Source organism: Cricetulus griseus, chromosome 7, assembly GCF_003668045.3.
Source record: "Cricetulus griseus strain 17A/GY chromosome 7, alternate assembly CriGri-PICRH-1.0, whole genome shotgun sequence".
Lineage (NCBI taxonomy): Eukaryota > Metazoa > Chordata > Mammalia > Rodentia > Cricetidae > Cricetulus > Cricetulus griseus.
The window spans coordinates 33,054,906-33,074,570 of record NC_048600.1 but is presented as its reverse complement, the minus strand read 5'-3'; the positions used below and the strand labels follow the sequence as shown (position 1 = coordinate 33,074,570).

Genomic DNA, 19,665 nt, shown 5'->3' with positions numbered 1-19,665 from the left:
ACCTGTGCAGAACAAGGCAGACAAACCATGTCTTCGCTGATGCTGGACTTTTTTTTTTTTTAATTTTATTTATTTATTATGTATACAACATTCTGCTTCCATGTATACCTGCTCACCAGAAGAGGGCACCAGATCTCATAACAGATGGTTGTGAGCCACCATGTGTTCAATTGCTGAGAATTGAACTCAGGACCTCTGTAAGAGCAGTCAGTGCTCTTAACCTCTGAGCCATCTCTCCAGCCCGATGCTGGACTTTTAAAAGCACACCCATCACTGCCATTGCAAAGACTTCTTGAAATCTTGAAATTTCCAATAGAAAAGGCATATGACTTGGTGGGATCAGGGACACCACTGTTCCTCCGCTGTCTGCTGTCTACTCTTTCCAGATCCCTCTGTCCAGCCATGAGCAGAAGTGAGTCTGTAGACACTGTGTCCTCACTTTGCCATGGCAGAGGCTCCCTGTTTTTCCCGTATGGGCTTGGCATCGTTTCTCAGATGAAGCCCCTGCCCTGCCCCATACTCACATCCTCAGAAACTGACCTTTCTACTTCTGACAGCCTGTCTCCTTTCAGGTCATCCTGCTTGTGTATCACTGGCGCAGCAGAGAGTCTGAGCATGGCCTCCTGGTGCACAAGGCTGTGGCCAAATGGACAGCAGAAGAAGTTGTCCTCTGGTTAGAACAGCTGGGCCCTTGGGCCTCTCTGTACAGAGAAAGGTTCTTATCTGAAAGAGTAAATGGAAGGTGAGAAAAAAAAATCTGACACACCAGGCCAGGCATGCCTAACTTTAATCCCAGAAGCAGGTGGGATCTCTGTGAGTTTGAGACCAGCCTGGTCTACCTAGTAAGTTCTAGGCCACCCAGGGCTTCATAAAGAAAACCAAACAAAAAACCAAACAAAAAACAAATCAAAACCCAAACAAACATAGAACCTCTGGCATATCAGGCATGTAGATAACTTTAGTGAGATACATTCTACTCGCCACAAATCCTTATTAGAAGTATATAAACATGTGTTGTTGTTGTTGTTTTTTTTTTTTTTTTTTGAGTCTTATTCTTTCTTACGAATGCCCAGCCTTAGCTTAACCAGCTTTTCTTAAATTATCCCATCTACTTTTTGTCTTTGGGCTATTCTATTCTATTCTATTCTATTCTATTCTATTCTATTCTATTCTATTTCTATTCTTATATACCTTTCCTTCCTTACTCCATGGCTTGCTATGTAGCTGGGTGCTGGCTCCTGGAGTCCTCCTCCTTCTTTCTCTCCTACATCTCTCCTCCTTTTTATTCTCTCTGCCTGCCAGCCCTACCTATCCTTTCTTCTGCCTTGCTATTGGCCGTTCAAGTCTTTATTAGACCAATCAGGTGTTTTAGACAGGCAAAGTAACACAGTTTCACAGAGTTAGGCAAATACAACATAAAAGAATGCAACACATCTTTGCATCATTAAAACAAATGTTCCACAGCATAAACAAATGTAAACATGGGTTTGTAATGTCTTCACAGATGTACAACCAGTCTTCCTTTAGAACAATTTCCTGACTCCCAAAAGAACATTCTTCCCTTTAATGGTCCATCCTCACTCCCTTCTCCCTCAGCAGATACCATTTATCTTTACCCAGAAATGTATTTGTTTGTGGTTCTTTTTTTTTTTTAAGATTTATGTATTATGTATACAGTGTTCTGCCTGCATGTATGCCTGCAGGCCAGAAGAGGATACCAGATTACGGATCTGATTACGGATGGTTGCAAGCCATCGTGTGGTTGCTGGGAATTGAACTCTGGACCTCTGAAAGAGCAGCCAGTGCTCTTAACCTCTGACCAGCCCCTGTCTGTGGTTCTTATATATTGATGTAATCATACAGTATGTAACCCTTTTGTTTGCAGCTTTTCAAGTTCACACATGAAGAAAAGCATGTGCCTGTGCTTTACTCTGTGTCTGAAAAGCCAGGTTGTCAGTTTTTCACTTGGTGGGCATTGGGTTGATTCCATTTGTGGCTGTTCTGAAGAGTGCTGCTAAGATCATTCACACACAAGGTTGTGTGTAGATAATGTATTCTGGGAACTCTTTTGGAGAAGAGTGGCCGCATCACAGGGTCAATCTGTATTTGAACTGTTTTCCACAGGGCTGACTCATTTTATATCAGTGACATTTTAATTTCTATGTTACTCCTAATTATGGAAGAACATAGGACTTTGAATGTGCCAGCCCCTCTCTCTACCCTTGAAACCCTCCCCAGCCCTAGCTTTTTTATGTTTATACAGTTATATAAATATTGCTGGGTTTTGTTTTGCTTTTGTTTGTTTGAGGCAGATTTCACAGTGTATATCTTGGCTGACCTTGAGTATTCACTTCTCCCACCATAGTCTCCCATGAACTCTAACTATGTGGAGGAACCCAGCTTTTACATTCTCTGCCACTGAGCTCTATCCCCATAATGTGAGGGTTTTTTTTTTTTTAACACTGAGTCATTGTAAAAATAAATTATTAGGGTTTTGTTTTTGTTTTTACATTTTGTTTTGTCATTTTATTTACTTTTTAGATAGTGATTTTAAAATTGTTTATTTTTTCATATGTATGTGGTTTTGCCTCCACTTTTGTCTATGTACCATGTTTCTGCCTGGCATCTTCAGAGGCCAGAAGATGGCATTCAGATCCCTTGACCTGGAGTTACATGGATTGAGCCCAGGACCTCTGAAAGAGCAGCAGGGCTCTTAACTGCTGAGCCATCTCGCTAGCCCCTAGATAATTGTTTATTGGTGAGGAAAATAAATAAGGGATTTATAACTTTTATTAAATTGAATCAATATCTGTCTTATACCAGAATGGCTAAGATAAAAAACACTGATGACAGCTTATGCTGGAGAGGATGTGAAGAAAGGGAACACTCTTCCATTGCCCTTGGGAGTGCAAACTTTCACAGCCACTGTGGAAATCAGCATGGTGATTTCTCAGAAAATTAGGTGTCAACCTACCTCAAGACCCTGTTGGACATATACCCAAAGGAGGCATATTCACACCACAAGGACATTTGCTCAACTGTGTTCATAGCAGCATTATTTGTAATTGCCAGATCTTGGAAACAACCTAGACAGCCTTCAAACTAAGAATGGATAAAGAAAATGTGATGTATTTACACAGTGGAGTACTACTCAGTGGAAAGAAACAGTGATATCCTAAAATTTGCAAGCAAATGGACAGATCTAGAAAAAAAAAAAAAAACATCCTAAGTGAGGTAACCCAGACCCAGAAAGACAAATATATTATGTGCTCACTCATAAGTGGATACTAGACATAAGCCAAAAGATACCCAGCCTACAATCCACAACCCCAGAGAAGCTTGAACCCTCTTCCAGAAACAGATGGAAGCAGATGCTGAAATCCACAACTAGCCAATGGGCCAAACTCCTGGAATACAATTGAAGTGAGGGAGGAGCGATAATATGAACAAAGGAGTCAAGACCTTGATGGGGAAACCCACAGAATAAGCTGACCCGAGCTAGTGAGAGATCACTGACTCAGGTCTGACAAATGGGGAACCTGAATAAGACTAAACTAGACTCCCTTGCTATAGGCAACAATGGTGTGACTGGGACAATATATGAGACCACTGGCAGTGGGTCCAAGATGTAACTCTAATGCACAAACTGACTTAGTGGAGCCCATTCTATATGGAGACATACCTTGCCCAGCCTAGACACAGGAGTGTGGGGGTGAAGAGGTGCCTTGATCCCGCCTCAACTAGATGATGGGACAGACTTAGTAGACTTCCTAAAGGAGGCCTTACCCTCTCCATGGAGCAGATGGGAGGAAGGGGGGAATGGGATTGGAATGTAAAAAACTAAATTTAAAAAATGTTACATTGAATCAATATCCCAACACAACAGCTGTTTTTGTTTTTTTGAAATTGAGATCTCAATATGTTGCCCAGGTTGGCCTCAAACTGAACCATTCTTCTGTCTTAGCCTTCCATGTCACTAGTATTACAGATATGCACTATTGAACCCAACTAAAACAACCATTCTTAATGTAATAATGTTCAGTTGGTTTTCCTTCTGGTTTTCTCCTACACACACTCTTTTAAAGATAAAGTAATATATGACAACAGGAATCTGTAACTGACAGACTGGAGGCTTAAGAACAAATACCGTGTTGTGCCTAAGGCAAGTCATTTTATTTCTGAAGCCAGTTTGTGATCCATAAAATGGGCATGATACTACTCTCTGCAGAGTTAAATAGATAATGACGATAGTTTGTGAAAATATTTCCTACTAGTAACTGACTGGTAGTAAGCAAACTGCTCTTGGCAGTCATCTGTGCTGCTTCCTGAGTTTAACGTTCTGCCTTCCAAGCAAGCCTGCATATTTGCACAGTAAGGCAGAAGAACCCAGTGTGTAAGGCCTGAATTCCATTTTAATCTCAAAAGGCATTTCTAACCCTTTCCCTTCCAGGTTGCTTTTAACTTTGACAGAGGAAGAATTTTCCAGGGCACCATACACCATAGAAAACAGTAGCCACAGAAGAGTTATCCTCATGGAGCTGGAGCGTGTGAGAGCCCTGGGTGTGAAGCCACCCCAGAATCTTTGGGAGTACAAGGTAAATTTTTTTTTTTTTTTTTTAGAAAGGGTTTCTCTGTGGCTTTGGAGGCTGTCCTGGAACTAGCTCTTGTAGACCAGGCTGGTCTCGAACTCACAGAGATCCACCTGCCTCTGCCTCCCGACTGCTGGGATTAAAGGTGTGCGCCACCAACGCCCGGTTTGTTTGTTTGTTTTTTAATTGAAAAAACAAGGTAGAAAATAACTGGCAATCATCTTCCTACTCGCTGTGTAACTTAAGAAAGAAAGCATTGTAGATATGGAAGCCTCAAGTATTGCCCCTCCCTAGAGGTACCACGTTCATTCCTACAGTGGGTGCTACACAGCCCTCTCAGGTCTCTGTCCCTAATCTGTGGGTGGTGTCCACAGAATGCATTATATTACAGGCAAGATTGAAGAAGCATACGGTCTTCTACAAATAGCCGCTTCTCCCTGGGGCTCTAGTTCATTCTTTTTCTCATTTATGTAATCCTCCACTGGATGTATGTGTAACAATTTATGGATTTTCCTGTTAATGGACAATAACAACTTTTTTGTTTTCACTAACACTAATGGTGCTGCTTTAGACATTTCATCATTCTTCATTCAGCTCATATATACAGGTGATTATTTACAATATATGTAGAGGAATGGAATTATTCGGCCACAAATAATACACAGCTTCATCTAAACTGTATTTGATAACTGGATTTTCATCATGACTGTGTCAGTTGATTTTCCTTCACAGACAGACTATAATGTATACTATACTAAAGAGCAAGTATCTAGAATATACAGATATGCATATTGAAAGAGACATTGTGAAGGAAGATAATACCATATAACTCTTAAACTTATAGTGGAAAATGTTTGTTTGTAGTTCAAGAGATGCAAATGGAACAATCAAGTGGCTTTTATCCATTCTTGATATAACATTAAAGAGCCTACTCCTCTTGGTAGTCACTGAATTGAGCCTTATTCTAGTGGACAGTTTGTTAATAACCTCACAATGTAAACTGCACTGGCTTTGAAAGTGGGGTACTGTTTTGTTTCTTAAACACAGTCTGTCTTTGTCGTCAAAATTGGCCTGGAACTCACTGTTCTCCTGCATCAGACTCCTTAGTGCTGGGATTACAGACACGCACCATCAAGTCTGGATGGGGAAAAATATTGAATGTAATTGGTCATAGCAGTACATTAAAAGCAACCTAAGGGAGGGGGGTGCTGGCACACGCCTTTAACCCCAGCACTTGGAGACAGAGGCAGGTGTATCTCTGAATCGAGACCAGCTTGGTCTTCAGAGGGAGCTCCAGGATAGTGAGGGCTACACAGAAAAAAACCTGTATCAAAAAACCAACCAAACAAAAACAACCCTGTGGTCTGGGGAGGTGACAGAGTAGGTAATGTGCTTTCTGTGCAAGCATGAGCTGAGTCCAGATTCCCAGCTCCCGTGGAGAAACAAGGCATGGTGGCCTGTGTGTATAAACCTAGCTCTAATGGGTCAAAAGCAAATCTTGTTGGCCAGCCAGCCAAATTGGTAGGGTTTAGGTTCAGTGAGAGATTGTGATACAAAAACAAGAAAGAGTTCACTATTGTTGGCCTTTGACCTCTGCACACAGGGGAGAATAGCTTCATAAATACGAACACATAAACCACAGACTCAAACACACACATAAAGAAACTTGTGCCCATCATTAGCAACAGTTAAATAACAGACACAAAGATACTCACTGAAAAAGAGAAAATGACTGTGTGTTAATGAGATCACTGGGATAGCTTATTTATAGATCTTAGCATGCCTGCACAAGAGGCCATGTTTAATACCCAGCGTAGATGATACAGAATCTCAGTTGTGTAGACATAGCTGGAATTTGCCATCTTCCTCCCTCAGGCTCCCAATTTTATCCTAATTTTTGAAGAATTGTAGTGAGGGTTCAGGCAGGAGGCTTACAACAGGCAGATTGGGCTGACTTAAATGACCTGAGGTTGTATGAATCAGTTCATACACATTTCATTCTTCTCATGGCTCTTTAGTCCTCAAAAAATGTTCTTCCCAAAAGTTCTCTCTCTAAAAACTCTCTTTAAGATTTCTCCTCAAAAGTTCTGTGTAATAATTTTCCCTCTATAAGCTCTCCAAAAGTTCTTCTTAAAAATTCTCTAAAAGTTATTTTTTATCCCACAAGGCTTCCAGTTTATATACCCACACAGATACAATTAACAATTAATTCTCTGGCAATAGCAAGAATACCAGGCATGCATATCTCCTAGAACCAGGAAGGCAGATAAAATCTTGAGAAAAGCTGGCGCCTCACGTCTGGGGGGAGTGGGGGGAGGTGACTTGTAAAATGTCCAGGTAAATTTAAGTCTCAGAGGGGACGAGACTTGTAAAAAGTGCTGTTAACTGATTAAAGGGGAAAATTAAGGTTATGTAGATTGAGATCCAGAGGCTGCAGCTCTTACCACTGATACTCTGGTAAGAAAGAATTCCCTTTCTCTTGGGCCTTTTTGAAAATATAAAGCACCCAGTATATTTTCCCCATCAGAAGTTAATTCTGATGGATTGATACCTAGAATATTAAGCAGAATGAGTATGGAGTTTCTCAGTTGGAAATTTGTACAGTTTGTTCTTGGTTTTGGTTTGGGTTTTTGTTTTTTATGATCCCAAGGTGGAGTCAACATCAATGAAACTGATAGTGGTCTTGAACAATCATCCTGCCTCTATAAGTGCCAGGATGATAGGTGTTCGACACCCTGCTGAGCTGGTGGTATGTCTTATAATACTGTTTATCTCTGGGTGTTTGTGCATACATATAGCTGCCACATATAGTGGCACATGTGCGGAAGTCAGGACAATGTACAGATATTGGAAGGAAATCCTTCCTTCTATTATATGGGTCCTAGGGATCAAACTTACATTGTAAGGTTTGGCAGCAAGTGCCTTTTTTACACTAAGCTGTCTTGCCTAGCCTGATATATTTTTTTTGGAATGTGTTCGGGTGTATGTCCTACTTATGTGTTTGAGTACCATATGTGTGCCAAGTGCCCTCAGAGGCCATAAGAAGGCATTGAATCTTCTGAAACTGAGATTAAAGGCATGCACTATCAAACCTAGCTAACCTCTTGCGTTTTGAGATATTCTTTTGCTGCGTAACTTACCCTTAAACTTGTTCTGATACCAAGGCTGGCCTCAGATTCTCAGGCTTCCTGCTGATAGTAGAGGTATGTGCAGACATGTCAAACAAGACTGGAGCTTTATACAGTATAACCCAACAAACAGGCTCTATATCGCACAAAAGATTGGTGGCAAGGCTCATGGAACATTGAAGGAGTGCAGGTGGAGAGCAGGCATGTATATAATATGGTCCTCTGTCTGTATTTGTCCTCTGCAGGCTGTCAACCCAGGCAGGTCCCTGTTCTTACTGTATGCCCTCAAGAGCTCCCCAAGGCTTGGCTTGCTGTACCTGTACCTGTTTGACTACACAGACTCCTTCCTACCTTTCATCCATACCATCTGCCCTCTTCAGGAAGGCAGCTCTGGGGAGGACATCCTCACTAAGCTTCTGGTAGGTACATGGTTCCTGGAAAAAGTAATTCTACCATATCGCAGTATCGTACAGAACTGGAGAGAGTACACCAGCCTCTGTGAATTTTTCAGGGAGAGTTCCCAGGAGAAGAAAAGAAAGACTGGCCCTTTCCTGGAAGCCAGCTTCATTTTCTGTATTACTCAACCAGAGTGATGACCCTTTTAGTCTTGAAATTCTTTTTTTGTAAAAAGCATTGCTTTTGTTGCAAAAGAAGTCATTGTAGATCCAGAACACCCTAAGAGATTAGATATATGGCCTTTCAAATTTGGAAGGACCCCTAAAGGGTAATAGTTAGCCTACTACAAAGCAGGGTTTGAATCTTCCCTGAAGGCCTCACAGTAGTAAGCCATGGTCCAGGGTATGACTGCTGGCATTGGCCAATTGTTTCTCCCATGTCATGTGTTGCTCCCCAATTTCTGGGAGATTCCTTTTACTGGGACTGTTTCTCTGATTCTACTTGGTCATTTGAGAGTAATGTCATTTGCTTTGCTGCTGTTGACATGTGGTTTCTCTGTGTAGCTTTTGGAGCCTGTCCTGGAACTCACTCTGTAGACCATGCTGGCCTTGAACTCACAGAGATCCACCTGCCTCTGCCTCCCAAATGCTGGGATTAAAGGCATGCACCACCAACACCTGGCCCTTCCTTCCTTCCTTCCTTCCTTCCTTCCTTTTTTTCTTTTGCTTTTTTGAAGCAGTTTCCCTGTGTAGTCCTGGTATCCTGGAACTCATTCTGTAGACCAGACTGGCCTTGAACTCACAGAGATCCACCTGCCTCTGATCTGGAGTGCTGGGATGGAAGACCTTCACCACTAATGCTCAGCTTCATACCTGGCTTTTATGAAGTATGGAAGATCCAAACTCTGGTTCTTGTACAGCATGTATCCTTAACCGTTAAGCTGTTTTTCTAGCCCTATCTGTATGTATTTTAAGATAAATTATTACAAGGGAGATTGATATATTAATGTTCTATTTTAAGCCATGCACATGCTTTTAATCCTAGAGCCCTGGACTGAGGCAGGAAAAATGTGAGTTCAAGGCGAGCTAGAGCTATATAACAAGATGCTGTCTGAAAAAATACAATTTAGATTATTAAAGGGGTATGTGATTGTTTATACAATGTAAAGCTCTCCTATCAGCATCACTATGGAAGTCAATCCTGTGATTGGGACTGTATGTGTTCTTCTTCAAGGACCTGCGGGAGCCCACATGGAGGCAGTGGAGAGAATTCCTTGTCAAGTACTCCTTTCTCCCATACCAGCTGATTGCAGAGTTTGCCTGGGACTGGCTGGAGGTCCACTACTGGACATCACGCTTCCTTATCGTCAATGCCATGCTGCTGTCTGTTCTGGAGTTGTTCTCTTTTTGGAAGATCTGGTCAAGAAGTGAGCTGAAGTAAGTGCCTTTCTGTGGGAGATGGTGGGAGCAATAGGGGCTAGTAAAGAAATACCAATGAGGAAGTTCCCTTTAAAGTAGCACCCACACCAGGCAGCCTACAGTGCCTGTAACTCCAGCCTCAGGGGATCCAACATCCTTTTCTTGAACTGCATTCATGTGCAGAAACCCATTCATGGACACGCAAATAATTCAGTAAGTAAAATGAAGTCTTTAAAGAAAAAAATCTGCTGAGATTCCTCAGACTCTGGTTTGAGAAATATTCCTTAAGCAGCAAATAAGAAAGCTACTTGTGTCTAGGAGGCAGACTGCATTGTGTATAGTAGTTGGTTTTGTTCCTGATTTTCTTTGGTTTCTTTATTTTATTTTGTTAGAGATGGGGTCTGTCTCAAACACCAACACACATAAAATTAAGTAATTAAAAAAGATTGGCCTATATACAAGCCTGTGGTGCATCTTGTTGATTAAGGATTATTGTGGCCATGCCATTCCTGGGAAGGTGGTCCTGGGTGGCATAAGAAAGCAAGCAGCGAAAGTTATGGGGAGCAAGCCAGTAAGCAGCACTCCTCTATGGCCTCTGCTTTGTTTCCTGCCCTGACTTCCCTGGATGATGGACTACAAACAGTAAGCTGAAATAAATCCTTTCCTCACAAGTTGATTTTTTAATTAATTAATTTTATGTGTGTTGGTGTTTGCCTGCATGTATGTCCATGTGAGGGTGTCAGATCTTAGAGTTACAGACAGTTGGTAGCTGCCATGTGGGTGCTGGGGATTGAATCAGGTACTGGGAATTGAACCCAGGTCCTCAGGAAGAGCAGTCAGTACTCTTAACTATTGTGCCATCTCTCCAGCCCCCTTCAGGACAATCTTAAAAAGGCATTTTCTCAGTAGTACCAAGTTGATAAAAAACTAGTTAGCATAGGGTTTTGCTGTTGCCTCACCCTGATTATCTCCTGCCTCAGGGTTCTGAGTATCGGAGAATATAAGCATACACTGTTGTGCCTGGCTCTTTGTGTTCATTGGTTTGGTTTTGTTTAGTTTTTAGGTTTTCATTTTTATTTATTTATTTATTTATTTATTTATTTATTTATTTTGAGGCAGGGTCTTGCTTTGTAGCTAGCTCTGTCTAGCCTGGAATTCATTATGTAGACTAAGGTCCCCAATATCTGTCTGCCTCTGTCTCCCAAGGTCTGGGATTAAAGGTGTGTGCCACCATGTCTGGTTCTTAGTGTTGTTTAAGTGTTTCCAGTATGTGTGTATATATGTAAAATTCATGGCTGGTCTCAAGCTTAACAAACCATCCTCTGCCTACCAAGTACTGGGATTACCAGCATATATTCCCATAACGGGTTTCCATATCTCATCCCTATTTAATAATAAACCAGATAATCTCTGGGGGAATGTTTAAAGGATTTTAATAATTGAGAGATAAGTGAAGGAAAAACAGGTTATTTGTAGAAAGGAGCAGTATAATAAAGGCCAGAGAGGCATCATGGTGGAGTTCTGTAGTGTTCTAATTCTGCTTTGCCAGTACTTGGGAAATAATAACTTCCCTGGATTAATATAGAATGCTAGCATTGGGCTACCTAGTCTTTGAATAGATCTCATGGTGGCAAGTGACAGGAATCTACCTAATTGAACTTACTACAAAGGAAATGCCCACCTAGAGTAGAAAGCATGTTAGGAACCCAAGACCCAAATACTCTCCTCAGGGCTGCCTGGCTCAGGACCACCTTGATTGCAAGCTTCCCTTCCCTGTGCTACTCAGCTCTTATTGCCCTCATGGCCTGTCTGCCCCAAAGCTTGCCTGGCAGTGCCAGGAAAAAGCCAGCACTTCTCTTCCCATCACACTGGAAACAAGCCTTTACTCTGATTAGTCCAGCTTGAGTCATGTGCCCACTCAGACGTGTCACACTGCAGGAGTGTGCTGGACTTTGATGGCCAAGGCGAACTGCATGGGAGAAATGCGGAAGGGAAGGGCTGGAAGTATAGCTCAGTCATAGAGTACATGCTCACATTCCCCCAGATAGACAAAGCAGCACCTCCAAAGCAATTCAAGCTGTTTCAGGAAGACAGTTACAGGCAGACAGGCCACCACATAGTTTCATATTGGTGTCCCATCTCTCACAGGATCCCTGGCCTTGTAAATAGTTTTGAGTCTCTCATGTGTCATTTATTCATTTAGAGAATATTCATCTCCATTCTTGTGCTTTATCCCTGCCTGTATTTCATCCCCGGCACAGGATATTGGTGGTACATGCCTGAAGATCCCAACCTTCAGGAGGCAAAGGCAGAGAGATGAGAAGTTCAAGGTCATCCTCAGTTACATAGCAAGGTTGAGCCCAGCCTGAGCTATATGAGACTTTGTCTCAGAAAAAAAAAAAAAAAGTACCACAAAGCAAATAGAGTAGAGGCTGTGTCAGTGTGCCCAGAGAACATCCATAGGGAGCATGTACTAGGAGCAAGACTGGTGAGGCAGGGCGCTTTCCCAGGTGTGGGAACCGATGACGGGGTGGATCCCCACCGCCCCAGCAAATCCAAGCCCATCCCTACCACTCTTCTTTCCTTTTCAGGACAGTGCCCCAGAGGATGTGGAGCCATTTTTGGAAAGTGTCTACGCAGGGCCTATTCATGGCCATATTCTGGCCACTCATTCCTCAGTTTGTCTGCAACTGTTTGTTTTACTGGGCTCTGTACTTCAACCCAATTATTAACATTGATCTGGTGGTCAAAGAAGTCCGGCGACTGGAAACCCAAGTGTTCTGACCAGCAGCAAGGTCCAGGAGAGCCTGTGAGTCTCCCTGATGTCCAAACTGTTGCATTCAAGGAAGCAAGCGACTCATTTCTACCCCTGGTAAAGCAAGGTGCTGCTTCTATGTGTCAAGGCTTTAACCAGGTCTCCTCTTTCCCTGTCTCAAAACAACAACAGTGAAGGCCACCATGGTCAGTAGCCTTAACCTCATGGACTGACAGGCTCTCCAAACCAGGCTTATTGGGGTCAGTCCTGTCCTATGGGTCAAGTTCAGGAAAACAAGGATAGGGTTTGGTCATAGGCATAGATAGTTATTTACACAAAATACAGAGGAAAGCCCAGAATTCAATCACAATTTCTTACTGAGTAGTTGGTAGGTTTCAGGGTAAAGCCGGAGAAAGCTTCCAGTTTAGTGAGGATGGCTAGCTGTCTTGTTTCCTGTTGTGGTTATTGGAAATTCAGCTCTCCTTCCTGAGAGCAGGGAGCTGAGTGAGATTCCCATCAGGCTGAGCCAGTCAGGTGACTGAGAGCACAGCTTGGGGTTTCACTTTGAAAATGTAACCTGCAGGATAAATCCAGTATAGTCTATTCAAGGAAAGAATATGTAAGCTGCTCTCACACTGTATAACGTATAATCTTTATTGCCCTGTTCTGGAGTATAGCAGCAGTTATAATTATGCCAAGTGCTGCCATCATAAATACGGAGTGAGCTGAAGGGTGACCTTTATTTCTTGCCAGTGTGGACACAGCAGATGTAGAGTGTGAGCTCATCAGCCTTGGCCTTGTGGAAACAAGCTTACATCCAAAGAGAGAGTGTGTGTGTGTATGGGGGGTGGGGGGCGTGTAATTCATTAAGATTTCACTTAAACTTTGCATTTGAAAGTTTGAAAAAATTACTTGAAATAAAAATTAAAGATTTTTATACAAATAAAACCTCTGTAGAGAAATCTGATTGCTGAGGAAATATAAGGAAATCCTATGTTGCTCGATGTGTTATGACTAATCACATTGAGTGGATTGTTGAGCCAGGATGCATCTTAGTGATCTCTCCAAAGAAGGAAAAATGTTCTTTCCCAGTTTTCTCATGGAGCCCCTGAGCTACCTGATTTTGTCTGCACGAGACAGTGACTCTGTGGTTCAGGAACACACTGTAGTATTTGTGCATACCTGGACATAACCCTGGAGATTGCTTCCTGCTTTCCTTTCCCATGATGAAGTAGGGGTTGGCTAACAATGGTTATTTCTCTGGTAGTGGCTGTCCTCAGTTCAGGAGTGCCCAGGTTAGACCACAAGTAGCCAGCCTCCCAGTATCCCATTTCCACCTGTGGCCTTTCACATTGACCCCAACACCATTCCTTAAAGATGACTAATGCCCAGATCTGCTCTGGGAAAAGAGGAGATGTGGCCTAGAGCAACCAGATAGCCTGGTGCTATAATTTCCATTAGAGTGGGCATCCAGGGCCACAGGTTTGCTCTAGTCCTTGAATCTTCCTACCCTTCCGGGGAGGCTTGGGGGCATAAAAAGGGAGGTATCCATTCAGACTTCTCCAAATCTGAGCTTATATAGCACAGGCTTGCTTTAAACTGATTATGTAGACCAAGATGATTTTAAGCTTCTGATCCTTGGATCTCTAGAATTCTGGGATTTCAGATGCATGCAACCACACCCAGTTTTATATGGTGTTAGTGATGGAACTCTGGGCCTTATGCATTAAGGCAAGCACTCTACTAACTTAGTGACATCCCCTAGCCCAAAGGGGGATTTCTTTTTTATTTATTTATTTTTTTAAATTTTTTTTGTTTTTTGGTTTTTTTGTTTGTTTGTTTGTTGTTTTGTTTGTTGTTTTTTTTCGAGACAGGGTTTCTCTGTAGCTTTGGAGGCTGTACTGGAACTTGCTCTATAGATCAGGCTGGCCTCAAACTCACAGAGATCTACCTGCCTCTGCTGGGATTAAAGGCGTGCACCACCACTGCCTGGCCTAAAGGGGGATTTCTTTACACAGATCCTGAGAAACAGTAGACAGAAGTAGGAGATGCCTCTGGTATCCAAAAGTTGGCAGTGCTAGAGATGGAAGCCTGGGCTTTGTTTGTGGTTAGGCAAGTGCTCTGCCACTGAGCCACCTCCCCAGTCTAATGCTGCTTTTCAAGAGGCGTTAATTTAATGATAGAAAAGACTGAAAATAATAGGGTATAGTCTCAACTACATCTTTTAAAACTAGAAAAGCACTGTGTACCTATGCACACTCATACACATGCATATATACACACAACATACATATATAAAGGGGATTTTGTAGAATGATTTATAGACTGTGGTCCAGCTAATCTAACAATGGCTGGCTGTGAATGGAAAATCCAAGAATCCAGTAGTTGTTCGGTCCAACTGGGTGAGCTGGAATCCCAAAGAAATAGGCTCTAATGCCAGTGAAGGAATAAACTTGCTAGCAAGTTGGGGGCAAGCAGGCAAAGCTTCCAGCAGAAAGCAAGAACCAGATTAAAGGTGTGTCTTCCCACCTCAAGATCCCAAGGGATGTCACCTTTGAGGTGTCTCCCTACCTCAAAGATCTGGACTACAAGTGGATCTACCTATTTCAAATTAAGCAAAAATTCCTCAGAGATGTGTCCTCCAGTTTTGAATTTTAGTTAAATTCAGGAAATGACCAAGAATAGCTATCATAAATCTGCCCCCTGTTAACTTGACACATAATCATATGTCCTTAGGGCACGATTAACAAATGAAAACAGATCATAATGACACCTAAACATAACTATTCCACATACAATGAACAAATGGATTATATATTTAACGAGTCATAATTATGCCTAACATAACTGTCACTCATGCACACAAATACACACACACACACACACACACACAAATACAGAATCGGTGGCAGTGTCTCTTGAGGGACATTCTTTTATTATCTCAAACTCAAATATGATAACCATTGTTGTTCTCTTAATTGATGTTATATTGCATAAAGAAATCGAGAAAAGGGCTGGAGAGATGGCTCAGAGGTTAAGAGCACTGACTGCTCTTCCAGAGGTCCTGAGTTCAATTCCCAGCAACCACATGGTGGTTCACAACCATCCGTTATGAGATCTGGTGCCCTTTTCTGGTGTGCAGATATACATGGAAGCAGAATGTTGTATACATAATAAATAAAATCTTTAAAAAAAAAGAAATTGAGGGAAAAATATGAGCATCTGTATAAATGCATTCTTAACAAAATAAAACAGGAACACTCACGTCAACTATAATCCTAATTTCTGTAATTGGTCACATAGCCTTAGCTGGCATTTATAACTACCTTCCTCTGTTACATTTCCTGCATCCCTGGCAAGAATTTCACCAAGTCTTGGCTCTTTTCCTGGAGGAGTGACCCATACCTGCACCCCTGACAGGTCTATATCCTTTGTCACCTGGATTAGGCTGCCTGGATTAGGCTGTTGTAGTTTCCTGTTGACTTTAGTCACGGGACATGGTAGCACCAAGAGGCACCTTAAAGGATCTCCTGCACTCCAGGCATTACCTTTCTTACCTCCAATTTCCTCATGGTAATCTGGATCAATCACCCTTCCTAACACTGTTATCCTTTCTTACCCTGTTGGTTTAGGGCATTAGAAGCCCAAAGTGGCCAGGGGAAGTCTGAGCTTCCAGCTCAATGAAATGCTTGTTATGGCTCTTGGAGCACTGTCCCTCTCTGGAACCAACAGAACTTAGGTCACAGGAACAGGAAGCAAAAACTTTCCTAGTGGGTCAATAGGAGTGATAGTGAGTGGAACTATTCCCTTTTCTACCCCCTGATTCTTGTGGATCCTGGCTATGGGAGAAAGCCTACCATATATTGGACAGTGATTCAAAGAATGTACCACCTACTGGAAAACCCTGCCCCAACCTTCAGGGCTTCTGCCTCCTACATGGTGCTATTACTGTGTCTTCCAAAGGCCATCCCGTTTTTTTTTTTTTTTTTAATCAGGCCAGCTGCTTCAGGATAGTGGGGAACATGGTAAGACCAGTAGATTGAATGACTGTGAACCCACTGTTGTAATTGTCTTTCTGCGAAGTGAGTTCCTTGGTCAGAAGCAATATTATGTGGAATCTTCGGACAATGGATAAGGCATTCTGTAAGTCCACAGGTGGGGGTTTTGACAGAAGTATTATGTGTAGGAAAGGCAAATCCATAAATAGAATAAGTATCTACTCCAGTAAGGACAGAGCATTGTCCTTTCTACTGAAGAAGTGATCCAATGTAGTCAATCAACCTGCCACCAGGTTGCTGGCTAGTCACCTTGGGGAATGGTGCCTTATATGAGATCTGATGCTCAATAGCTGTAGCCAGGTCAGTCCATGTTACTGAGCTCAGTATAACCCTGATCTCTGCCACCGTGGCCACTTTGTTTATGGGCCCATTGGGCATTGGCCCGAATGGCTAGGAAAAGAGGCTGACTGTCCATGGAACAAGTCATCCTATCTACTTTACTACGGAATTTCTCAATTGAAAATCACCTTTTGATGAGCACTTACATGGGACACAAGTATCTTCACATCCTTTGCCCATTTGGAGAGATCTATCCACATATTTCTTCCCCGGGTGTCTTCTTCATCAATTTTTCAGTCATGTTCTTCCCTGACCATCCCAGCCAGTCCATTGTTTGCAGCCCATGAATCTGTGAACAGTCACACATCTGGCCATTTTTCCTACCAAACAAACTGTATGACCATGTCTACTGCCTGACGTTTTGAGCACTGTGAAGATTTCCCTTCACCAGTGTCTTTCAGGGCTGTCCCCAAAAGGGGTTATAATGATATCCAACTCTGGGTGGTGCCTGCATAATGTGCAGAACCATCAGTAAGCCAGGCCCTTGTCTTGTCTTCTCAATCACCCAATCATAAGGTATATTCCATGAGGCTGTAGGTGTACACTTGGCAACAAACAGCATTCTACCAGAAGAAACCATAGGCATTTAAATGGGTAACTTCTTCATGTAACTTGATTGTGCTTTTTTGTTTTGTTTTATTTTGTTTTTGCTTTTGAGACAGTGTCTTAGGGTTTCTCTGTAATCACCCTGGCTGTCCTGGAACTCTCCTTGTAGACCAGGCTGGCCTCAAACTCACAGAGATCCACCTGCCTCTGCCTCCCAAGTGCTGGGATTAAAGACATGAACCACTACCACCCAGCCTCCTCCTTGTGCTTTTAAGACCTACTAGGTCCCAATCACATATGTACCACTTCCATGTGATCGTAGATTGCTGGTGTGCACATTCTACTTTATGACTGGGTGGGTCAGATAACAGGTCAGGTCATATTGTAACTTGGTGGCCCATTGTCAAACGTTCAATTTCCAGTAAGGCCCAATGGCAGGCCAAGGGCTGTCCTTTCAAAGGGAGAATAGTTGTCTGCAGAGGCTTCAAATAGCATCTTTATCTGCTACTGACACCTCCTGCTGGGTCATATGCTCTGAGTGGTAGAGCAGCCTGGGCCTGTTGAAGAGCCTTCTCCTGTTCCAGGTGCCACACAAAGCTAGCAGCTTTCGGAGTCACTTGGTGTATGGGCAAGAGTAACACACCCAAGTGAGGAATGTGCTCTCTCCAGAATCCAAATAGGCCCACTAAATGTTATGCTTCTTTCTTGGTGGTGGGAGGGGCCAGGTACAATAACTCCTCCTTCACTTAGAAGGAATTATCTCTGCAGGCCCCACAACACTGGACTCCTAAGAATTGCATTGAGATAGAAGCCTTTGAAGTTTGGTTGAATTTATTCCCCATCCTCTGATACCCGTATGAGTTACCAATAAGTTCAAGGTGGTTGCTGCCTTCTTTCACTTGGTCCAGTCAGCATAATGTCCTCAAGAGAGTGCACCATGTGATACCTAGTGGAAGATCACTCTAAGTTATGACACAGGGCTGGAGAGTTAATGTATTCTTGAGGTAAAACTGTAAAAATAAGCTGCTGCCCTTGCCAGCTGAAAGCATATCCTTTTTGGTGGTCCTTATGGACAAAAACACAGAAAAAGGCATTTGCTACATAAGTGTGTACCAGGAGATGTATTGATCTGCTCAAGTAAGGATATCACATCTGGTACAGTAGCTGCAATTAAAGTCACTACTTAACTGAGTTTCAATAGTAAACTATCATTCTTCAGGGTCCATTTGTCTTCTGCCCTGGCCACAGAGGAGAGTTAAAGGGAGATGTGGTGGGAACCACCGCCCCTGCATCTTTCAAGTCTCTGATGATGGCACTAAGTTTCATAATTCTTTTTATTTTGTTTGTTTGTTTTACAAGACAAGGCTTCTCTGGGTAACAGCCCTGGCTTTCCTGGAACTCACTTTGTAGACCAAGCCGGCCTCAAATTCACAGAGATCCACCTGCCTCTGTCCCCGGAGTGCTGGGATCACTGCTGCCACATCCTGCTTAATTTTTCTCTTTCATGGAAATGACACTGTCTTTGATTCACTGTTTTCTCTAATAGAGGTAACTCCAGTGGCTTGCAATGGCCTTTCCAACCATAATAGCCCTCACTCCACAGGTCAGGGAAGCAGTGTGGGAATTCTGTCAACTTTATATCTATCCCAATTATGCATCCTGGGACTGGGGAAATAAGCACAGGATGAGTTTGGGGACCTACTGGACAGCCAAAACTCTGTTTATCACCTGACCTCCATAAGCACCTACTGTATGAAACTGGAGGGCCACAATGTCTCTTGGAATCTCCCAGAATCAGTGTTAATTCAGAATAGCATCCAATCATTCCCAAAAAGTTTGATTTTTTTCCTTTCCTCCACTGTGCAGTTACCCTCATGAAAGGCCATAGATCCTTTTAAGGAAAGGACTGAAGAAATGCAAACAGTAAAACTTTTAGTTACTTTTTCAAGGTCCTTCTTCAGGGGAACCTGGCCATCCCTTCATTCAAGGGGTTTTGGGTCTGCATACTGGGTCAAGTCTGGAAATGGATTCACAGGCTGAGATTCCCTTTTGCCATGACCCAGTATATAACCTTCCATTTGTTTGAGAACTTTTCTGGTTATACAAACATTAAGTGGTTTCTTATGTATTTCATGCCTAACAACACTGTTGTAGTGGCATCTTGCCTTGACAGTGAACTTGTAGTAGTGGCTGTACCCTTTGGACATGGTTTCAGGTGCAGACATGACCGATTGAGGTAGAGGAGGGGCTAGCTGGCACTCTCTTGGGTTTCGAAGGGCATCGGAGGAGCAGAGATGGCATCTTCTGGAAGACTGCGGCAGTTATTTACTCTTATCTGTGTAAGTCCCTTCCTAATAAACACCTATTTATCATTTATCTTGGGTCTGGTGACCCTCCTGCCATTGATTGGCATCCAACATGGGACTCGAACCCACT

The 19,665-nt window shown here is 42.7% G+C and overlaps 1 protein-coding gene across 6 annotated transcripts in view; it reads left to right on the top strand.

Moving 5' to 3' along the window:
• Bfar (bifunctional apoptosis regulator) overlaps positions 1-13,234 on the top strand; it is a 37,431-nt gene extending 24,197 nt beyond the window's left edge. For 5 of the 6 annotated variants that reach the window (XM_027424754.2, XM_027424751.2, XM_027424750.2 and 2 more), the window contains 5 exons: positions 573-742; positions 4,451-4,595; positions 7,963-8,136; positions 9,347-9,549; positions 12,123-13,234. In XM_027424754.2, coding sequence (XP_027280555.1) covers positions 573-742; positions 4,451-4,595; positions 7,963-8,136; positions 9,347-9,549; positions 12,123-12,315 — 885 coding nt within the window. In that variant the 3' untranslated portion in view covers positions 12,316-13,234. The remainder of the gene's footprint in view (positions 1-572; positions 743-4,450; positions 4,596-7,962; positions 8,137-9,346; positions 9,550-12,122) is intronic. The other variant, XM_027424755.2, reaches the window with a different exon arrangement.
• The last annotated feature ends 6,431 nt before the right edge of the window (positions 13,235-19,665 follow it).